The sequence below is a fragment of the Perognathus longimembris genome, chromosome 10 (genome assembly GCF_023159225.1).
Source record: "Perognathus longimembris pacificus isolate PPM17 chromosome 10, ASM2315922v1, whole genome shotgun sequence".
In the NCBI taxonomy this organism is placed as follows: Eukaryota; Metazoa; Chordata; class Mammalia; order Rodentia; family Heteromyidae; genus Perognathus; species Perognathus longimembris.
In genome coordinates this window covers 48,810,967-48,828,234 of record NC_063170.1, presented here as the reverse complement: position 1 = coordinate 48,828,234, position 17,268 = coordinate 48,810,967, and the positions used below count along the sequence as shown (strand labels likewise).

General features: G+C 43.3%; 1 protein-coding gene across 1 annotated transcript in view; it reads left to right on the top strand.

Annotated features, from left to right (window-relative positions):
- Positions 1-16,822, top strand: part of Acox2 (acyl-CoA oxidase 2) — a 34,770-nt gene extending 17,948 nt beyond the window's left edge. The window contains exons 13-15 of the mRNA XM_048356048.1: positions 469-686; positions 12,571-12,703; positions 16,467-16,822. Of these exons, the coding sequence (XP_048212005.1) occupies positions 469-686; positions 12,571-12,703; positions 16,467-16,529 (414 nt within the window). The 3' untranslated portion in view covers positions 16,530-16,822. The remainder of the gene's footprint in view (positions 1-468; positions 687-12,570; positions 12,704-16,466) is intronic.
- The last annotated feature ends 446 nt before the right edge of the window (positions 16,823-17,268 follow it).

Here is a 17,268-nt window from a genome sequence, read left to right as displayed (position 1 = left end):
TGAGACTTCATTGTTGTTGTTGTTGTTATTGGCCAAGGAGCTTGAACTCAGGGCCTAGGCATTGTCCCACACTCTTTTGCTCAGGGCTAGTGCTCTACCACTTTGAGCCACAGCTTCACTTCTGGTTTCCTCATAATTAATTGGAGATAAGAATCTCACAGACTTTCCTGCCCCTGCTGGCTTTGAATCACAATTCTCAGGCCTCAACCTCTTATGTAGCTAGGATTACAGGTGTGAGCCACCAGCACTGGGTTTGTGTGAGACTTTTTATCTCCAAATAACCAGCAAAAAGCCAAAAGTAGAGTTGTGGTTCAAATGGTAGAGCACCAGCCTTAAATGAAAAAAAAGAAAAAAAACACCAAAACTAAGGGACAGAAACCAGGCTCTGAGTTCAAGCTCTAGTACCGGCACCAAAAATTAAAAAGAAAGAAAGACATCAAAGACGAGGGCATCCTTGTGTCTTTACAGGCACACTGCTACTACATCACTGTGAAGAGTTTTAAGGAAGCTGTGGAGAAGCTAGACCATGAAGCAGCCATTCAGAAGGTGCTCAAGCGCCTCTGTGACCTCTTTGCCTTACATGGCATCTTGACCAACTCAGGTGACTTTCTCCATGACGGCTACCTGTCAGGGGCCCAAGCAGACCTGGTGAGAACAGCCTACTTGGACCTCCTCCGCCTGATCCGGTGAGTAGTTAGGCCTTTGGAGATTCATCCTAGATCCTTGTCAAGGTCACTCCAAGACCTTGCTAGCTGGGGTCTGGCCTTTAGCTGCAGCCCGGAAGGAATTTACTCACTAGCACTGTGAAGTCAACATAAAGTATTCGAATTTAGACGGGGAGAAATGGAGAAAAAACTAGAAATAAAAATACTTAAGGATAAATTAGTTTCCTCAACTGAACTTTGATTTGTACTTTCAACCTCAATGTCAATTATACTTTCAAGGAAATAGAAGCGGTATCCAAGGAATATGAACCAAATGAAGAATGCTATGTGCAAAGTATGTTAATAATAGTCTCTGCCATAGCTACCACGTAAGAGTACGTGTGGGCCATGCACTGTGTGCACCAAAAGCGTTTACACCTATCATCTCATTTAATCCTGCAGACCTCTGAATTGATTTAATCTCTCCACTTTACTGGTGAGGAAATTCAGACTTATAGGACTTAACTTGCCCTCTTTTGCACAATTGGGCACAGAAGGAACTATGTACAATTTCGATCTCAGGCTTGTGTGACCCGAGCAGGGCCCTTTATCTGTATGTTAAGTTTGAAGGCTTGTTGACTTCACACACATTCCTATGCAATGTACTTAGAATTCTGACCAACCTTAGTAAACTGATTTTAATATTCCTTTAGCCTCAATATGTTTTTTTAAAAAATATTTCAGTAATTTTCCAGGCACCAGTAGCACACAACCTTTAATCCTAGCTAATCAGGAAGCTGAGATCTGAAAAATCACAGTTTAAGGCCAGCTTGAGCTTAGGAAAGTCCATGATCTCCAATTAATTACCAAAATGCTATAGGTGGAGCTCAAGTGGTAGAGTGCTGGCCTCTCTTAAGCTCAGGAACAGCACCTAGACCCTGAGCGCTCACACACACACACACACACACACACACACACACACACACACACATCTATAATTTACATATTACTTTGTAAAGCAATACTTTTTTTTAGATTGCTGTTATACTTTTTTTCTCAAATTTTTATTATCAAACTGATGTACAGAGAGGTTACAGTTTCAAACGTTAGGCATTGGATACATTTCTTGTACTGTTTGTTACCTTGTCCCTCATGCCCCCCTCCCTCCCCCCCAAGCAATACTTTTTAAATGCAGTATTAATGAAGTACAATTCTGGGTCATAGAATACTAATGGAATGCTTTCATCTGTCCTGGAGGTTTTTGTTTGTTTTTGTTGTTGTTAGACTTTTTGAGACAGGGTCCTGCTCTGTCGCCCAGACTGACCTGCAACTCACAATTCTCTAACTTGAGTGCTGAGATTACAGTCATGTATCACCAAGCCCAGCTTCAACTATTATTTTATACCTAACCTAAATGTCCCTTCAAAAAGATACCCAAACCGGGGCTGGGAATATGGCCTAGTGGCAAGAGTGCTTGCCTCCTACACATGAAGCTCTCCGTTTGATTCCCCAGCACCACATATATGGAAAACGGCCAGAAGGGGCGCTGTGGCTCAGGTGGCAGAGTGCTAGCCATGAACGGGAAGAAGCCAGGGATGGTGCTCAGGCCCTGAGTCCAAGGCCCAGGACTGGCCAAAAAAAAAAAAAAAAAAATGATACCCAAACCAAAGCCCAACCTGACTAGGGTCCCATTGTCAGCAAAATTTGAAATGGGTTAACTTGAGAACACAACCCCTTGAGATATCACTGAGCAAAAAAATATGATGGCTACTGTACAGAAACAGGGCTGCCTTTCCCCATCGACCCTCTAGTAGTTCTCATTATCAGCAAAACAAAGAGAAGAAAAGGGATAAAAAGAGCCAGAAGTGGTGACAAAGGGTAGTGGTAGGATTAAGGCTCAAGACAAAGTTACAGGAAAGCTCTGTCTGAATTTGCTCCAGGGGTAAAGCATTTTCTTATTAGCAAGTATGAGCCTTACCCCCACTTTATCCCCAATATGCAAAAGAAAAGGAAAAAGATTTGAAATTAGGGGGCTAGAGGTATGGGTCAGTGGTCAGCCTAGCAAATGGGAAGCCCTGAGTTCAAGCCCTGGTACCACCAAATTCAATTGGAATTTTAATAAAATAATATTTTTGACAGATTTAACTAGGCCAAATTCTCTTTGTTTCTAATAATATATCCTCAAATACCATTTATAGCAGATAGTTGGGGCTGCTAAATGCTTGTTCAGTTAAACCATCAAAAATATCTAGGTGCTTACACCTATACATGCTAGCTACTCAGGAGGCTGAGATCTGAGGATCGCATATTGAAACCAGGCAGGAAAGTTTGAGACTCTTATCTCTGATTCACCATCATAAAGCTGAAGTGATGTTGTTGCTCAAATGGTAGACTGACAGCCTCGAATGAAAATACTAAGGGACAGTGCTCAGGCCTGAGTTCAAGCCCCAGTACTGGCACCAAAAAGAAATATATATATCTGATATGATTATGCTCCAGATATTCAGCTTTTCCTAATGTAGAAGATCCCAGTGGTAGACAACATTAAGAACATAATTAAGTTCTGTAAGATTGTAAGACTGATTCAAGCCTAAGTGTCTCACTTTCTGATACACTTGGCATTTTAAAAGCATATGAGAAAATCACATGGCTAGAGTTGGCAGCGATGATAAAATACAAAAGCTCACCTTAACACCTAACCATGGGGTTTTTTTTTAATCTGCACATGGCATTTCTAAGAGCTCGCCTGGGCTCCAGAGACTTGCAATTCAAGACAAGACAGACAGCGCTGACGCAAGCTGCCAACTTACGCATGCATCAAACCCACAAATTGATTTACTTACATTTATGGTTCCTAAGTAACCAGACTAGCGCAGGATAATTGTCTATGCAACAGATTCCGGCCTTTTAGTGGTTCTGTGTCCCAGTCCCCTGCTGCCATTAGTCATTATCTCCCTCAGATTTCTGAGATGACAAATGAAGGGCAGCTATTCTAAGCGACACTCCATCTAGCTTCCGGTGATATGTGAACTGACCCAACAGTGTTTTGTGTGTGTGTGTATGTTTTAAGTTGTTTAAGTAGTTGCAGCATCTCCATTGGGGTGTTCCAGGTAATGATAGCAGACTGAGAATGCATATCCACCTTCGTTTTTTCCTGGAACCCTAGTAAATAAAACATCAGTAAGGTTTTTAATTTTTTTTCTATTTTGGGGGGCAGGATGCAGGTACTGAGGCTTGAACTCAGAGCCTGGGCACTGTCCCCGAGATATTTTGCTCAAGGCTAGTACTCTACCACTTGTGCCACAGCTGCACTGCCACCTACTTGGTAGTTAATTGGAGATAAGATGAGCCAGGTGCCAGTAGCTCACACCTGTAATCCTAACTACTCAGGAGGCTGAGATCTGAGGATCATGGTTCGAAGCCAGCCCAGGCAGGAAAATGTGTAAGACTCTTATCTCCAGTTAACCATCAGAAAACCAGAAGTGGCACTATGGCTCAAAGTGGTAGAACACTAGCCTTGAGCACAAGAGCTCAGGGATAATGCCTAGTCCCCTGAGTTCAAGCTCCATGACAAAAAAAGTCTTATTGACTTCCCTTCCTGGGCTGGCCTTAAACCTTGATTCTCAGACCTTAGCCTCCGGAGTAGCTAGGGTTATAGGTGTGAGCTGCCCATGCCAGCTCTAACAGGAAAAACAAAAATTAAAGGCATCAACCTGCAAAGAGGAGGCCAGGAGAGGAAACATGGAGGGAGAAGGGCAGACGGATGAAGGTCAGGAGGGCGCTCCTGGGAGCAGCACTGTGTATGGCCAGCAGTGCAATGCAGATGAGATGACATGATGGGTCGATGGCCACCTCAGAAGGGGCTGAGTCCCCAGTCCCTCCTCCTCATGAGGACCCTCCTTCACCCTGCTCTGGTAAGAGAGTGAAGAGCAGGCCTGTGGACCAGGGAACATCAGGCATAGTTGAAGAGGAGGCTGCCTTGCAGGAAGCCGGGCTTTACAGACCATCAGAATCACCTCCCTCCCCAAGCGCTCTTTCTTCCTGGTTCCTCATGGGTGCAGCCAGGCTGACACCCTGAAGAAAGGAAACAGATGAGCCAGGTGCTGGTGGCTCATGCCTGTAATCCTGGCTACTCAGGAGGCTGAGAGCTGAGGATCATGATTTGAAGTCAGCTTGGGCAAGAAGATCTGTGAGACTCTTACTCCAATTAGCAATCAAAAAGCTCTAAGTGGAGCTATGGCTCAAGTGGTAGAACACTAGCTTGAGCAGAAAAAAAGAAAGAAAGCAAGAAAGCAAGCAAGAAAGAAAGAAAGAAAAGAAAGAAAGAAAGAGAGAGAGAAAGAAAGAAAGAAAGAAAGAGAGAGAGAAAGAAAGAAAGAAAGAAAGAAAGAAAGAAAGAAAGAAAGAAAGAAAGAAAGAAAGAAAGAAAGAAAGAGAGAGAGAAAGAAAGGAGCTAAAGGACAGTGACTAACCTCAAGTGCCAGTGCTGAGAGAAAGAGGGAAGGGGGGAAGAGAGAAAGATCACCCAGCTGCCATATTAAGAATTAAGAATGGGCTGGGGATATAGCCTAGTGGCAAGAGTGCCTGCCTCGGATACACGAGGCCCTAGGTTCGATTCCCCAGCACCACATATACAGAAAACGGCCAGAAGCGGCGCTGTGGCTCAAGTGGCGGAGTGCTAGCCTTGAGCCGGAAGAAGCCAGGGACAGTGCTCAGGCCCTGAGTCCAAGGCCCAGGACTGGCCAAAAAAAAAAAAAGAATTAAGAATAAAGGCAGGGTGTGGATGTAGGGCTGAGTAAAGCACCAACCAGTCCAACAAGCAAGTCAAGCAAGCATGAGACCCGGAGTTCAAACCCTGGTACCTAAAATAAAATAAAATTTTTTTAAGTCTGGATATGGTAGTATACTTTATGTAATCCCAGCCACTGTGGAACTGAAGTTCAAAGCCAGACCAGCCAAAATTAGCAGTGAAATGCTGTCTCAAAAAAATAAGGGGGGCTGGGGATATGGCCTAGTGGCAAGAGTGCCTGCCTCATATACATGAGGCCCTGGGTTCAATTCCCCAGCACCACATATACAGAAAACGGCCAGAAGCGGCGCTGTGGCTCAAGTGGCAGAGTGCTAGCCTTGAGCAAAAAGAAGCCAGGGACAGTGCTCAAGCCCAGAGTCCAAGCCCCAGGACTGGCCAAAAAAAAAAAAGAAAGAAAAGAAAAAACATTGTTATAGAAAAATGGTTACAGTATCGATAGTACTTAAACTAAATAAGAAAAAAAAAGGGGGGGGCTGGGAATAAGGCCTAGTGGTAGAGTGCTTGCCTCATGTACATGAAGCCCTGGGTTTGATTCCTCAGGACCACATATATAGAAAAAGCCAGAAGGGGTGCTGTGGCTCAAGTGGCAGAGTGCTAGCCTTGAGCAAAAAGAAGCCAGGGAGAGTGCTCAGGCCCTGAGTGCAAGCCCTAGGACTAGCCAAAAAACAAAGCAAGCAAAAATAATAAATAAATAATAAAATAAAAACAAAAGGGCTTTGAGAGTTACTCAAATTGTAGAGTGCTTGTCTGCCATGGGTGAGGCCCTAGATTCCAACTCAAAAATAAATAGCTAACAAATAAAAAGTCACAGGGATGTATGTTGGGAAGCTAATACAAAATCCAAATGAGAGCAGATCATAGATCAGGGTGGTGGCACTGGAAGTGGTGAGAAGCAAGCAGTAGAACAGGATTTGCTGACAGATTAGAAGTGGGGTGAGAGAAACTGCAGGAGAGACTGCAAGACTACAACTACAGGAGGGCCTGGTGCTGGCAGGATGGACAGGAAAAGATCAAGAGTCTGATTCTGGACATAAGTCTGTTTGAAATCCAAGTACAGATGTTGAAAAGCAGGTGCAACACGGGAGGGATAAATTTGGAAGTCACTGACATATGGTTGACATATAAAGGCACAGAAGGAATGATATCACACAGAATGAAGGCTTGAGAACACAGTCAAGTACTAAGTTGTAGGACCTTGCAAAGGATTGGCGGTACCCTGGACAAGAGCTGTTTCCACGGCGTGCAAACCCAGTTCTCTTTGGAGAGAATGGAGAACTGCATATAAGAAGCATAAACAGGAAAAACACTTCCAAATTCTGTCACAAGGAGGACCAGTACAGGGGGATGCTGAGAGACAGTGAAAGGTTGTTTTAAGATGGGAAAGATGAACGGTGTCTTTGTGTGCTAATGGAAATGATTCAGCAGAGGGAAATTTTGATGCTGTAGGGGAAAGGCAGATTCATTCAGGAGGTAGAGCAGAGGCTCTAACTGCCTGAGGATGAAGCTGAGAGAGTTAACCTGTATTAAGAGAGAGACCATGTTGTAAGTGCAGGCGAGAAATGGTGGGCTCTCCTCACTGCTTCTACTTTGTCATGACATAGGACCCGAAGTCATTCTGGTATGAGATGCAGAGGTGGGTTGTGTAGACTTGAGGATAGAAGAGGATTATGAAATAATCCCTGAGGACAAAGATAGAATGAATGAACCACAGAAACATAATGGAACACTAAGCAGCAGTCAGGCCCACTTGAACCTTTAGAACACAAGTTTAAGCAGGTTTTTCCTAGTCATATTGTTGTGCCAAGTTGCAAGACCACCCCCAAGAAGACCACCGAGATTCAGACACTCCGAAATGCAAAAGCAAGGCAAGGCTTTATTTAACGAGCTGCCAACTCGGGCCTCGTCCTACCCACCGACACAGCGGAGGTTAGGAGGAAGCCCCGAGCTGTGATTACACAGGGCTTATAAAGGCAAAGAACAAGGTTACAACAATCAGCTGTGCAAGCAAGATTAGAACACAGGTACAAATCTGATTGGCTCAGGGTTCGATTCTAAAATGGGGTTCACGTGGTGGGGCCTAACTTCAAAGTCTGGCACCTCATTTCCCCCTTTTTCTTTTTGGTACCTTGGGAGCCAATCATGGCTCCATTCTGTCCATTTCAATGGCTTGCATGTCTAGGGGATGATATAGAGGTAAGGCATGGGCCAGTAGGGCCCAATGTAGTAACCAAAGGGCCTGTCACCATTTCTTACAAGAATATTCTCTGTACCTCTGTTCTGCATGTCTCTAGTTTATCCTGCCTCATCTTCCCAAAAACAACTCTGGTCCCTTGATTTTAAAGGGGGGCTGATGGGTGAAGATCATCCATCTTCTGTAACTTCTTCAGGCTGACTCAGGGGCGTAGACCTTACCTAGCCAGGAACCTATAACCTTAGTCTCAGTCTAACTTTCTTTTCTTGAGGCGAAGGTAAAGCGGCTGAGTTGGGTGCTTGGAGACCTCCCATGTTCCATCACGGTAGTTGTCATCCAGGGCAAAGGGGTCAGCTGGCCTGGCGTGGAAGCAATGAACCCAAGTGGCGATGCCGTCTAGGGTCCCTTCCACCGTGGTTAATCTGTTGATTGAGGGCATTGGCAAGCTGACAGGCCTTTAACAGATCTCAATAAGGACAACACAATCTCAGGTCTACAAGCTTTCCTTCCTAAACAGATGTATCAACTTAAAATCTTACTGCCAGTCAGGGCTTTGAGTAACTGTGGGGGGTGAGATTTTAATCTATCCTCTCATTTGACAAACTTACCCTTACTAACCACTATCACAGATGACTGGCAAATTCCTGCCCAGTAGACAGACATGTGCATTGGAAAGGCATGCTTATGAACTATTCTTCTAGGACTTCCCGGCTTTGATTAACTTTTGAAAGGCCAAATAGGAGTGACTCTAGGATCTGACACCATCTCTGCCATCCAAGCAGTGGCTTACTGCCTCTGGATGCTCCATCACTTTTGTCCCAGGAGGAGTGACTTTCGACTTGGACTCAGCGCCTGAGTGCTGTCCCTCAGCTCTCCAGCTCAAGACTAGCACCGTACCACTTTTGAGCTCCACACCACTCCGTTCCCAGCATTCTGCTGGCTGATTAGAGACAAGTCTCTCACAGGGACCTTTCTTTGCCCGGGCTGGCTTCGAACCGCAGATTCAGATCAATGAGTCTTATAAGGGGCCACTTTACTCCAATTATAAGCAACAAGGTGGTCCACACAGAAGTAGTTTTTAAGCATGCTCTCTTACCTGGAACTTATTAAGGGTCAGTATTAGATCTTGACAAACTTGTAGGAATCACCTGTGCTTCTCTGTGGGCCTGCTGGAAACTGTTACAAAAAACCTACAAAGAAGCTGGAATGGCAATTACATCTTTCCAATGAGCTATGCAGGTTTGACACAAAAGAGACTGTTAGACTTACAAACAACACAGAAATGAGAGCGCAGCATGGTGAGGTCACTCCCTGCCACCTGTGGGTGGCTTGGGCTGGCCCTACATCCACCCCGTCGGCGGCTGCGGGTCAGGACCTGGACTTGGGGCTGATGCATCCGTGTCCTGGGCTGTCGGCGCCGGCGAGTTGACTGGGCAGGACCCTCCGGAGCGGAGGGCACAGCTGAAACATTTTCCTCAGAGTCCTCCTCTTGTAGAGTTAACTGGGATGGGGAGTATGGAGCGGGAAACATTTCCTCCTCCGTGCTTCCTCCCTATGTCAAAGCTCCCTCAATTTCCTCAAAGGTGGACCATTCTGACTTGCACAGGGTGATCCACTTTTCCTTTTTAAGGGCCACACCTTGGTTCTGAGCTATCTCCTTAACCTCCCTCCAGTGAGCTAGGATCAAGTCTAGGGGGCTAGATGGAGGTCCTCAAGATAGAACGTTACCCATAGCTCTGATCAGAAGTTCAGTCCAAAAGGCTACAAAAAACAAAACAATAAAAAAGGAGGAAAACACACAGGCCTGAGAAAAGTTACGAGTTGGAGATCTCCCAAGCTGGCCCACAACCTCCTACAAGGGTGCAGAAGGAATGGACCCGAGTTGGCCCACAACCTCCTGTAAGAAGGAGTGGACCCGAGTTGGCCCACAACCTCCTGCAAGGGTGCAGAAGGAGTGGACCCGAGTTACGAGTTGGAGATCTCCCAAGTTGGCCCACAACCTCCTGCCAGGGTACGGGAGGAGTGGACCCAAGTTGGCCCACAACCTCCTGCCAGATAAGCAGAAGGAGCAGACCCAAGTACAAGGTGGGCGGGTTGAGTCTCGTTTAGGAGGTCCTCCTGGTCAGTTCCGGCCAAAAACCAAACTGACTCGCGCCCTACAAGCAAAAGCAAAACAGACAAATTACAGGACAGGACAAATGAACAGCGCTGTTTTCTTACCTTCGGAGTCTGGGATCTCGGGGTCTCTGGGGCTATCCCGGACGAAACCCCAAATGTTGTGCCAAGTTGCAAGACCACCCCCAAGAAGACCACCGAGATTCAGACACTCCGAAATGCAAAAGCAAGGCAAGGCTTTATTTAACGAGCTGCCAACTCGGGCCTCGTCCTACCCACCGACACAGCGGAGGTTAGGAGGAAGCCCCGAGCTGTGATTACACAGGGCTTATAAAGGCAAAGAACAAGGTTACAACAATCAGCTGTGCAAGCAAGATTAGAACACAGGTACAAATCTGATTGGCTCAGGGTTCGATTCTAAAATGGGGTTCACGTGGTGGGGCCTAACTTCAAAGTCTGGCACCTCAATATAACTACAAAGGCAGAAAGTCAGCAGGAAATTGGATAGATTTTGTTATACTAGTCTGACAAGCAAGAAAAATCACTTAATATAGTTTTGAGAGGGATGCATATAACAGAGGGATGCATATTTCAGGTTAGCTGAGAAGTCAGAGGAAGGACAAGAGAAATGGTCAATGATGGGCTCATGATAATGAGAATTTGTCAACAAATAATTCATTAGGGGCAGTGGCCTAACTGCCTCAAAAGCTTAAGACTGGGGACAGACTGGGGACAGGGGAGTGTGTGTGTGTGTGTGTGTGTGTGTGTGTGTGTGTGTGTGTGTGTGTGTGTAATACCGAAGAAAGAGAGCTAAAGCAATTTTTTTTTTTTGCCAATCCTAGGGCTTGGACTCAGGGCCAGAGCACTGTTCCTGGCTTCCTTTTGCTCCAGGCTAGCACTCTACCTCTTGAGCCACAGAGCCACTTCTGGCTTTTTTGTTTATGTGGTACTGAGAAATCGAACTCAAGGCTTCATGCATGCCAGGCAAGCACGCTACCACTAGGCCACATTCCCAGCCCATCCCAAAAGCAAATCTGTACCTTTTTTTTTTCTTTGTTTACCTGCTTTGGGGCTTGCTTTTGTGCTCAAAGCTGGCATTCTACCACTTGAGCCACACCTCCACTTCCAGCTTTTTAAGAGGTGTTTAATTGGAGGTAAGTCTCTCAAGTTTATCTGCTCAGCCTGGCTTGAATTGTTATCCTCAGATCTCAGCCTCCTGAGTAGCTAGGATTAGAGGTGTGAGCCTGGCAATCTTTCCATTTTGTACTGGAGAGTCAACAAGAAACATCTAAAACTGAAGCAATACAAACAAAATATTTAAAGATACTCAGGTAAAAACCAAAACCTCAGCTAAGAAGACCAAAGCTGCCTCTGGGGAAAAGGAAATGACCTGAAATACCAGAATATAATGTTTTAAAAATAAGAAGCCTGAAGAAATATTTTTTCTCAGATGTCCTCGGATTTGAACTCAGGGCTCTGCCTTGAGCCATGTCCTAGTCATTTTTTGCTTTTCTTTCTTTGAAGGGGGAGGGGGTGGGCAAGATAAGTAATTGTGCTAATTTTACTTTTTTTTATCAAGAAGAAAATGCATGAATTGAATGAGTGAGCCAAAGTAATCATAAATGAGATTTATAAGTGAAATTTTTAGAATCCATATCTGAGGAAAATACTGACATTATAGACCACTACAAAGGGTATCTGGTGTTGAATAGGAGTTTTCACACACTTCCTTCTTATCCCTGATGCCCTTTTGAGATGTAGAACCTTAAGAATCAAATATTAAAGTTGGACACTGATGGCTCATGCCTGTAATCCTATCAACTCAGGAGGCTGAGATCTGAGGATTGTAGATCAAAGCCAGTCTGGGCAGACAACTTCATGAGATGCTTATTTCCACCTAATCAGCAAAAAGCCAAAAGTAGAGGTATGGTTCAAATGGTAGCATGATAGCCGTGAGCAGACAAGGGCTGGGGATATGGCTTAGTGGCAAGAGTGCTTGCCTCATATACATAAAGCCCTGGGTTCGATTCCTCAGCACCACATATATAGAAAAGGCCAGAAGTGACACTGTGGTTCAAGTGGCAGAGTGCTAGCCTTGAGCAAAAAGAAGCCAGGGACAGTGCTTAGGCCCTGAGTCCAAGCCCCAGGACTGGCAAAAACAAACAAACAAACAAACAAAAAGGCCAGATAAGAGTGTGAGGCCCTGAATTCAAGCTCCAGCACTGGAGCTGGCTTAAATATAAAAGTAGCCCAGGCCAGGGATGGATTTTGACTATGGGTGTGTCAGGTTTCAGGTTCTCACAAGGTGCTATCATCAGAACCTTACTTCTTTCTGTCTTACCAGAATCTCTGGCTATGTTGGCTCTGTGTTTCAGCAGGCTTTCTTCTGGTAGTAGTGGAAAGGTAGCAGATTGCCCTCATTTGCAATAGTTCAGAATTGATTTTCACAGTATCAAGCCTATTGACTCTGATCCATGTCCTCCTCTGAACCACTTGCCTTCAAGGAACCTTTTATTTTATTTCTTAGTCTTGAGTTTGGGGGGGGGGGGGTGTCCTTGGAACATGATCCTCTTACCCCAGCCTTCCAGGTAGGTGGGATTCCAGGAGTATACTATGCCTGGACTCTCAGATTCTTTATGCTATGCTTATATAATTGATAAAAAATAAAATTCCAAAATTATAAAGTATAACAGAATTGTTTGAAAAGTGAATAATGATGTAACCTCTAATTAGGTATTATTATTCATCATCCTACATTAATTAGATTCATAAGAACAATCTAAAATACTCACACTTGTTTCCTCTCTCAGGAAGGATGCTATCTTGTTAACGGATGCTTTTGACTTCACGGATCAGTGTTTAAATTCAGCCCTCGGCTGTTACGATGGAAATGTGTATGAACGTCTATTCCACTGGGCTCAGAAGTCACCAGCCAATACTCAGGTAGTTGAGTGGCACACATTACAAATTATGTAAGAAAGCAGAGAACAAGCAGTAAATACACCTGTTTTCCCATTTTAATTGATTCCCATTAGGTTGAAAATCACTAGACATGTCCTGTTTAAGATATTTTTAGCAAATACATAAAAGAAACCAGGGGTGTGGCCTAGCAGGAGCTGCTATCAGCAAAATGCATTGCTAGGACCTGCGAAGGGAATTTCAGGGAAGGCCCAAGCTCTAAATCATGGCTTGACACACCCAAGGGCATATGCTTGTAGTGGCAAACTGGCTTTTAAGTAACAAGGAGATAAATCACTGTAGTGGTTTAACCATCTTATTTTCTGTCTTTGCACTCAATTTTATGTAGGCAAGAGTGGAGTAGTCGGAGGGGATAGGAAGCTAGAGGCAAAACAATCAATAGGCAGGAGAACCATAAATAAGTAAATGACAGCTACAAGGATTATGGTGACAAGATTCCAGTAGTATTCCTAAGGAGGATGCCAGAACTGCTATTAACAATGAGAAGGAAAGCAGGATTCCTAAGATCCTACGTTTAGGACTGAGGTCCAAGAACACCCAGCCTCAATGGGAAAACATGAGTGTCAATGGATAGAATTTGGGAACCAATACTGCATAACAGATTCAACATAGATGATCAAAACAAAACAACTTATTTTTATTTTTAATTTGTGCACTACTGAGTATTTTAAGATCTGTAATGCAAATATGTTGTTCAGCTAGTGAAACGAAACTTTCCTACCTCTTGAGTCCAATTTCAGAAAAGGTGTCTTCACAGCTCATCGAATTGGCAACTCTCAGGCTTTCAGTCACACTCCAATTGGTGTTAGACTTGCTTTTCACAATTTGTAATCTCATACCCCAAAGCTCAATTTAACATAATCAGCTAAAGTTAGGACACAACTAGTTACCCACACCATACTTGTCAGTAAGAAGGCTAATAATCCATTTTGGTCAACTTAACATCCCTTTAATTCAATAAGGAAATATAAACAACTTCCCTAAGGAAGGTGTATGTTTACTGTTTAGTATAATTAGTGAAACCTCTAGTGTATAGCTTTTTTGAATGGACAGACCTCTCTCCTTTCTAATGTTAAGTCTTGGCATACAAATACAGCAGTCAGGGCTGAGAATATGGCCTAGTGGTACAGTGCTTGCCTCGCATACATTAGTTCCTGGGTTCAATTCCTCAGCACCACATATCTAGAAAAGGCCAGAAGAGCCACTGTGCCTCAAGAGGCAGAGCGATAGATAGCCTTGAGCAAAAAGAAGCCAAGGACAGTGCCCAGGCCCTGAGTTCAAGCCCCAGGACTGGCAAAAAGCATCAAAAATAAAGTAGTCTCCCCAGCTCAGCCTGGTTGCTGTTGTCTCAGATAAATGTGTGCCCTTTGGAGCTCCAGAGACCCACTATGTACTTGTCAGGAAATGCTGACACTCAAGAGCTCAGACACGTTTTACTGGCAACACAGGAAACATTCCAGTTCTCTGAATTCCTTGGATGATGACCCATGGAATCAATAGATTTAGTAAAAAGTTGACACACTTGGTTCCAGTCATTTTTCTGTCTCCTCCCACTTGACTATGAACATGGTCATTTTTTACCTTCCTAACTTCAGAATCTATCAGAATAGACAGACCTTCTATAAACATGGTTGCATGACCTACATAAAGAAAAGAATCAGCCAGGCACCAGTGGCTCACACCTGTAATTCTAGCTACTCAGGGGGCTGAGATCTGAGAATTGCAGTTCAAAGACAGTCTGGGCAGGAAAGTTCTGGAGAATCTCATCTCTAACTAACTACCATACACACATTAAAAAAAGGAAGTGGCACTGTGGCTCAAGTGGTAGAGCACTAGCCTTGAGCAAAAGAAGCCCAGAGACAGTACCCAGGCTGTGAGTTCAAGCCCCAGGACTGGCAAAAAATAAAAATAAGAACCAGCTAAATAGCAGAGCCATAGACTCTGCATCCTTCCTTACTAAAAAGGTAACAGGTACAGCAATGTGGCTCTTTCAAGCACAGGAGTTTAGGAATATGAGATGACAAATGACTGTTTCCAGCCAATCAAATGACACCCAGTTGACTGATCTTTCCACACATTTCTTGCTCCTTAAGACCACCAAAATTTTAAAGTGTAATCTGCTGCAGATAATTTTGGAGCTGCAATAAAGAGATATTTGTCCTCATTTACACAGTAGAAAAAGTCACATTACAGTTACAGGTATTTTACCACAAATTTGTCAAAACATATACTGTATACATCCAAGTACAAATGGGAATTATTTCAGTTTTTCAACTGAAAGTAAAGTGGTAGACTAGGCTGAATGTTTTAGAATCACCAAAGAACATCCTTCTTCTGTCCAGGGGAGGATCCCAAGACAGAATGAGGTGTTTATTATTGGTTTATTCCAGCTATCTCTGCTACTTTTGGCTTTCTGCCTAATCTAGAGGTTGTATTGGGGTATGGCTGGTCCTAGGACTCGAATTCAAGGCCTGGGCACTGTCCTTGAGCTGTTTTTGCTCAAGACTGGCACCCTACCACTAGAGCCACAGTGCCACTTCCAGCTTTTTAAGTTGGAGATGAGTCTTATATGGACTTCCTTGCCCAGGCTGGCTTTAAACCTTGATCATCAAATCTCAGCCTCCTGAGTAGCTAGGCTTACAGGTATGTGCTACCAGCGCCTGGCTATTCTTTCCAGATACACACTCCAAAGAAAATAATGAAAGAAAAGCCCCACTTCCACATGAAACTATATCTAAGTGATTTCCTCACAGATACAAGAAGTGATCGCACTACTGGCAATCACTTAAAATCAAGAATCCTATTTTCCCTAATCATTCCATTATAAAAACTTTCCTGAGTAGTAGTGGAATTAAATACAGCTACTGATTCAGTCAGTCAGTCAGTCAGTCATTTAATGAGTATTTACTGAGCATATTAGTCTGCCAGAAACAGGTTTAGATATTAAAAGAGTCAGTAAAGAACAAGTTATGCTTTGTGCCTAAGCTCAAGGTTTTAGTGTAGACAGGCAAAAAGAAGTAAATAAATAACAACAAAAAATACAACAGATGAGGCTGGAGCTATGTAGGAAAGAATCTAGGCAATGCATTAGAAAACAATGGGAGAAACCTTTTCTGATGTTGCTTTTCTGATTCTATCTTCTGGTTCCTTGCTTTGTGGTTCAGGTTCAATTTCAAAGAGCCATGCCTTTTATTTGTACTAAATTCCAAAAGCAAGGATACGCTCTGTTTGTGTATGTGGTTTAAAAAAAAAATTGGCCACCTGCATACACAATTTAAAATCTACATGAGAAAGGAAGGATGCCCTTTGGAAAAAAATGTTTCACCATATGTTCACACCAAATGAATTTTAAAAAATAATTGGAAAATTAAGCATATTATGTAATGTTACTTTTTTGAAGCTGAACACTTAATTTGAAAGGAAAAGTTTGCCAGGTGCCAGTGGCTCATGCTTATAATCCTAGCTACTCACAAGGCTGACATCTGAGGGTCAAGGTTCAAGGCCAGCCCATGTAGGAAAGTAAAAAAAGACTCCTCTCTCCAATTAACCAGCAAAAAGCCATTAGTGGATCTGTGGCTCAAGTGGTAAGAGTGCCAGCCTTAAGCAAAAAACCTTAGGGACAGTGCCTAGGCCGTAAGTTCAAGCCCCAGTACAGACACAGAAATAAAGTCAAAGTCATGAATTCTGGAGGAAATATTTTTAATAATGCTTTTGTTTCTAACAATAGAAAAATCCTGCCTATGAGAAATATATCCGACCATTGCTACAAAGTTGGAGATCCAAGCTCTGAAGCAACCAACAGTGTTGGAAGAGAAGCAGTAGACCCACGACACAAAATGAAATGAGAAACCCACATGTACAAAAGGAAATCTGAAATTATGTTTCTCTAGAGTCATCTTTGAAGACATGGTCTGAAGTTTTACCACTTGAAACAGCATCTGGATTTACTTCAAAATAATCCTTAGAAGGAAAAAGGGACAGTAGTAGTTGACTTTGATCAATAAACAGGCACCTGTAATGTTCACCATTTGCTCTGCTTTTGAATATATCTGAAATTTCCTATAATAAAAAATAGTACCACTATCCTTTTGTAGCATCTATTTGGTTAAACACTAGAATTTTGCCTTAAATATAGCAAAAGCCAATAAACTCAGTTACCACTGTATCTCTTATTATCTACATATTTACCTAAGTCTTTCTTCCTATGGTGCTAGAAGCCACAGCCATGTGAATGTTAAGCAGGTACTCTACCAGTGAGCTACATACCCAGCCTACCACCTCTTTAACATTTATAGTAAAATGATACACATCCTTATACACAGTCTTCCAAAAGCCTACACATAGTATAATTTAAGTACAACAGGGAACCCAAAAAATGCAACTAAGTATTAACTTTCGTCAACTCTCCTGGAGTAAACTGACAACATTTCATAAAACAGACATAATTATCCCAATTTACCCAAATATAATCAAGCTACATTCTTCCTATCACTTTCAATTACCCAACTAGATACAAAATTAAATGCCAC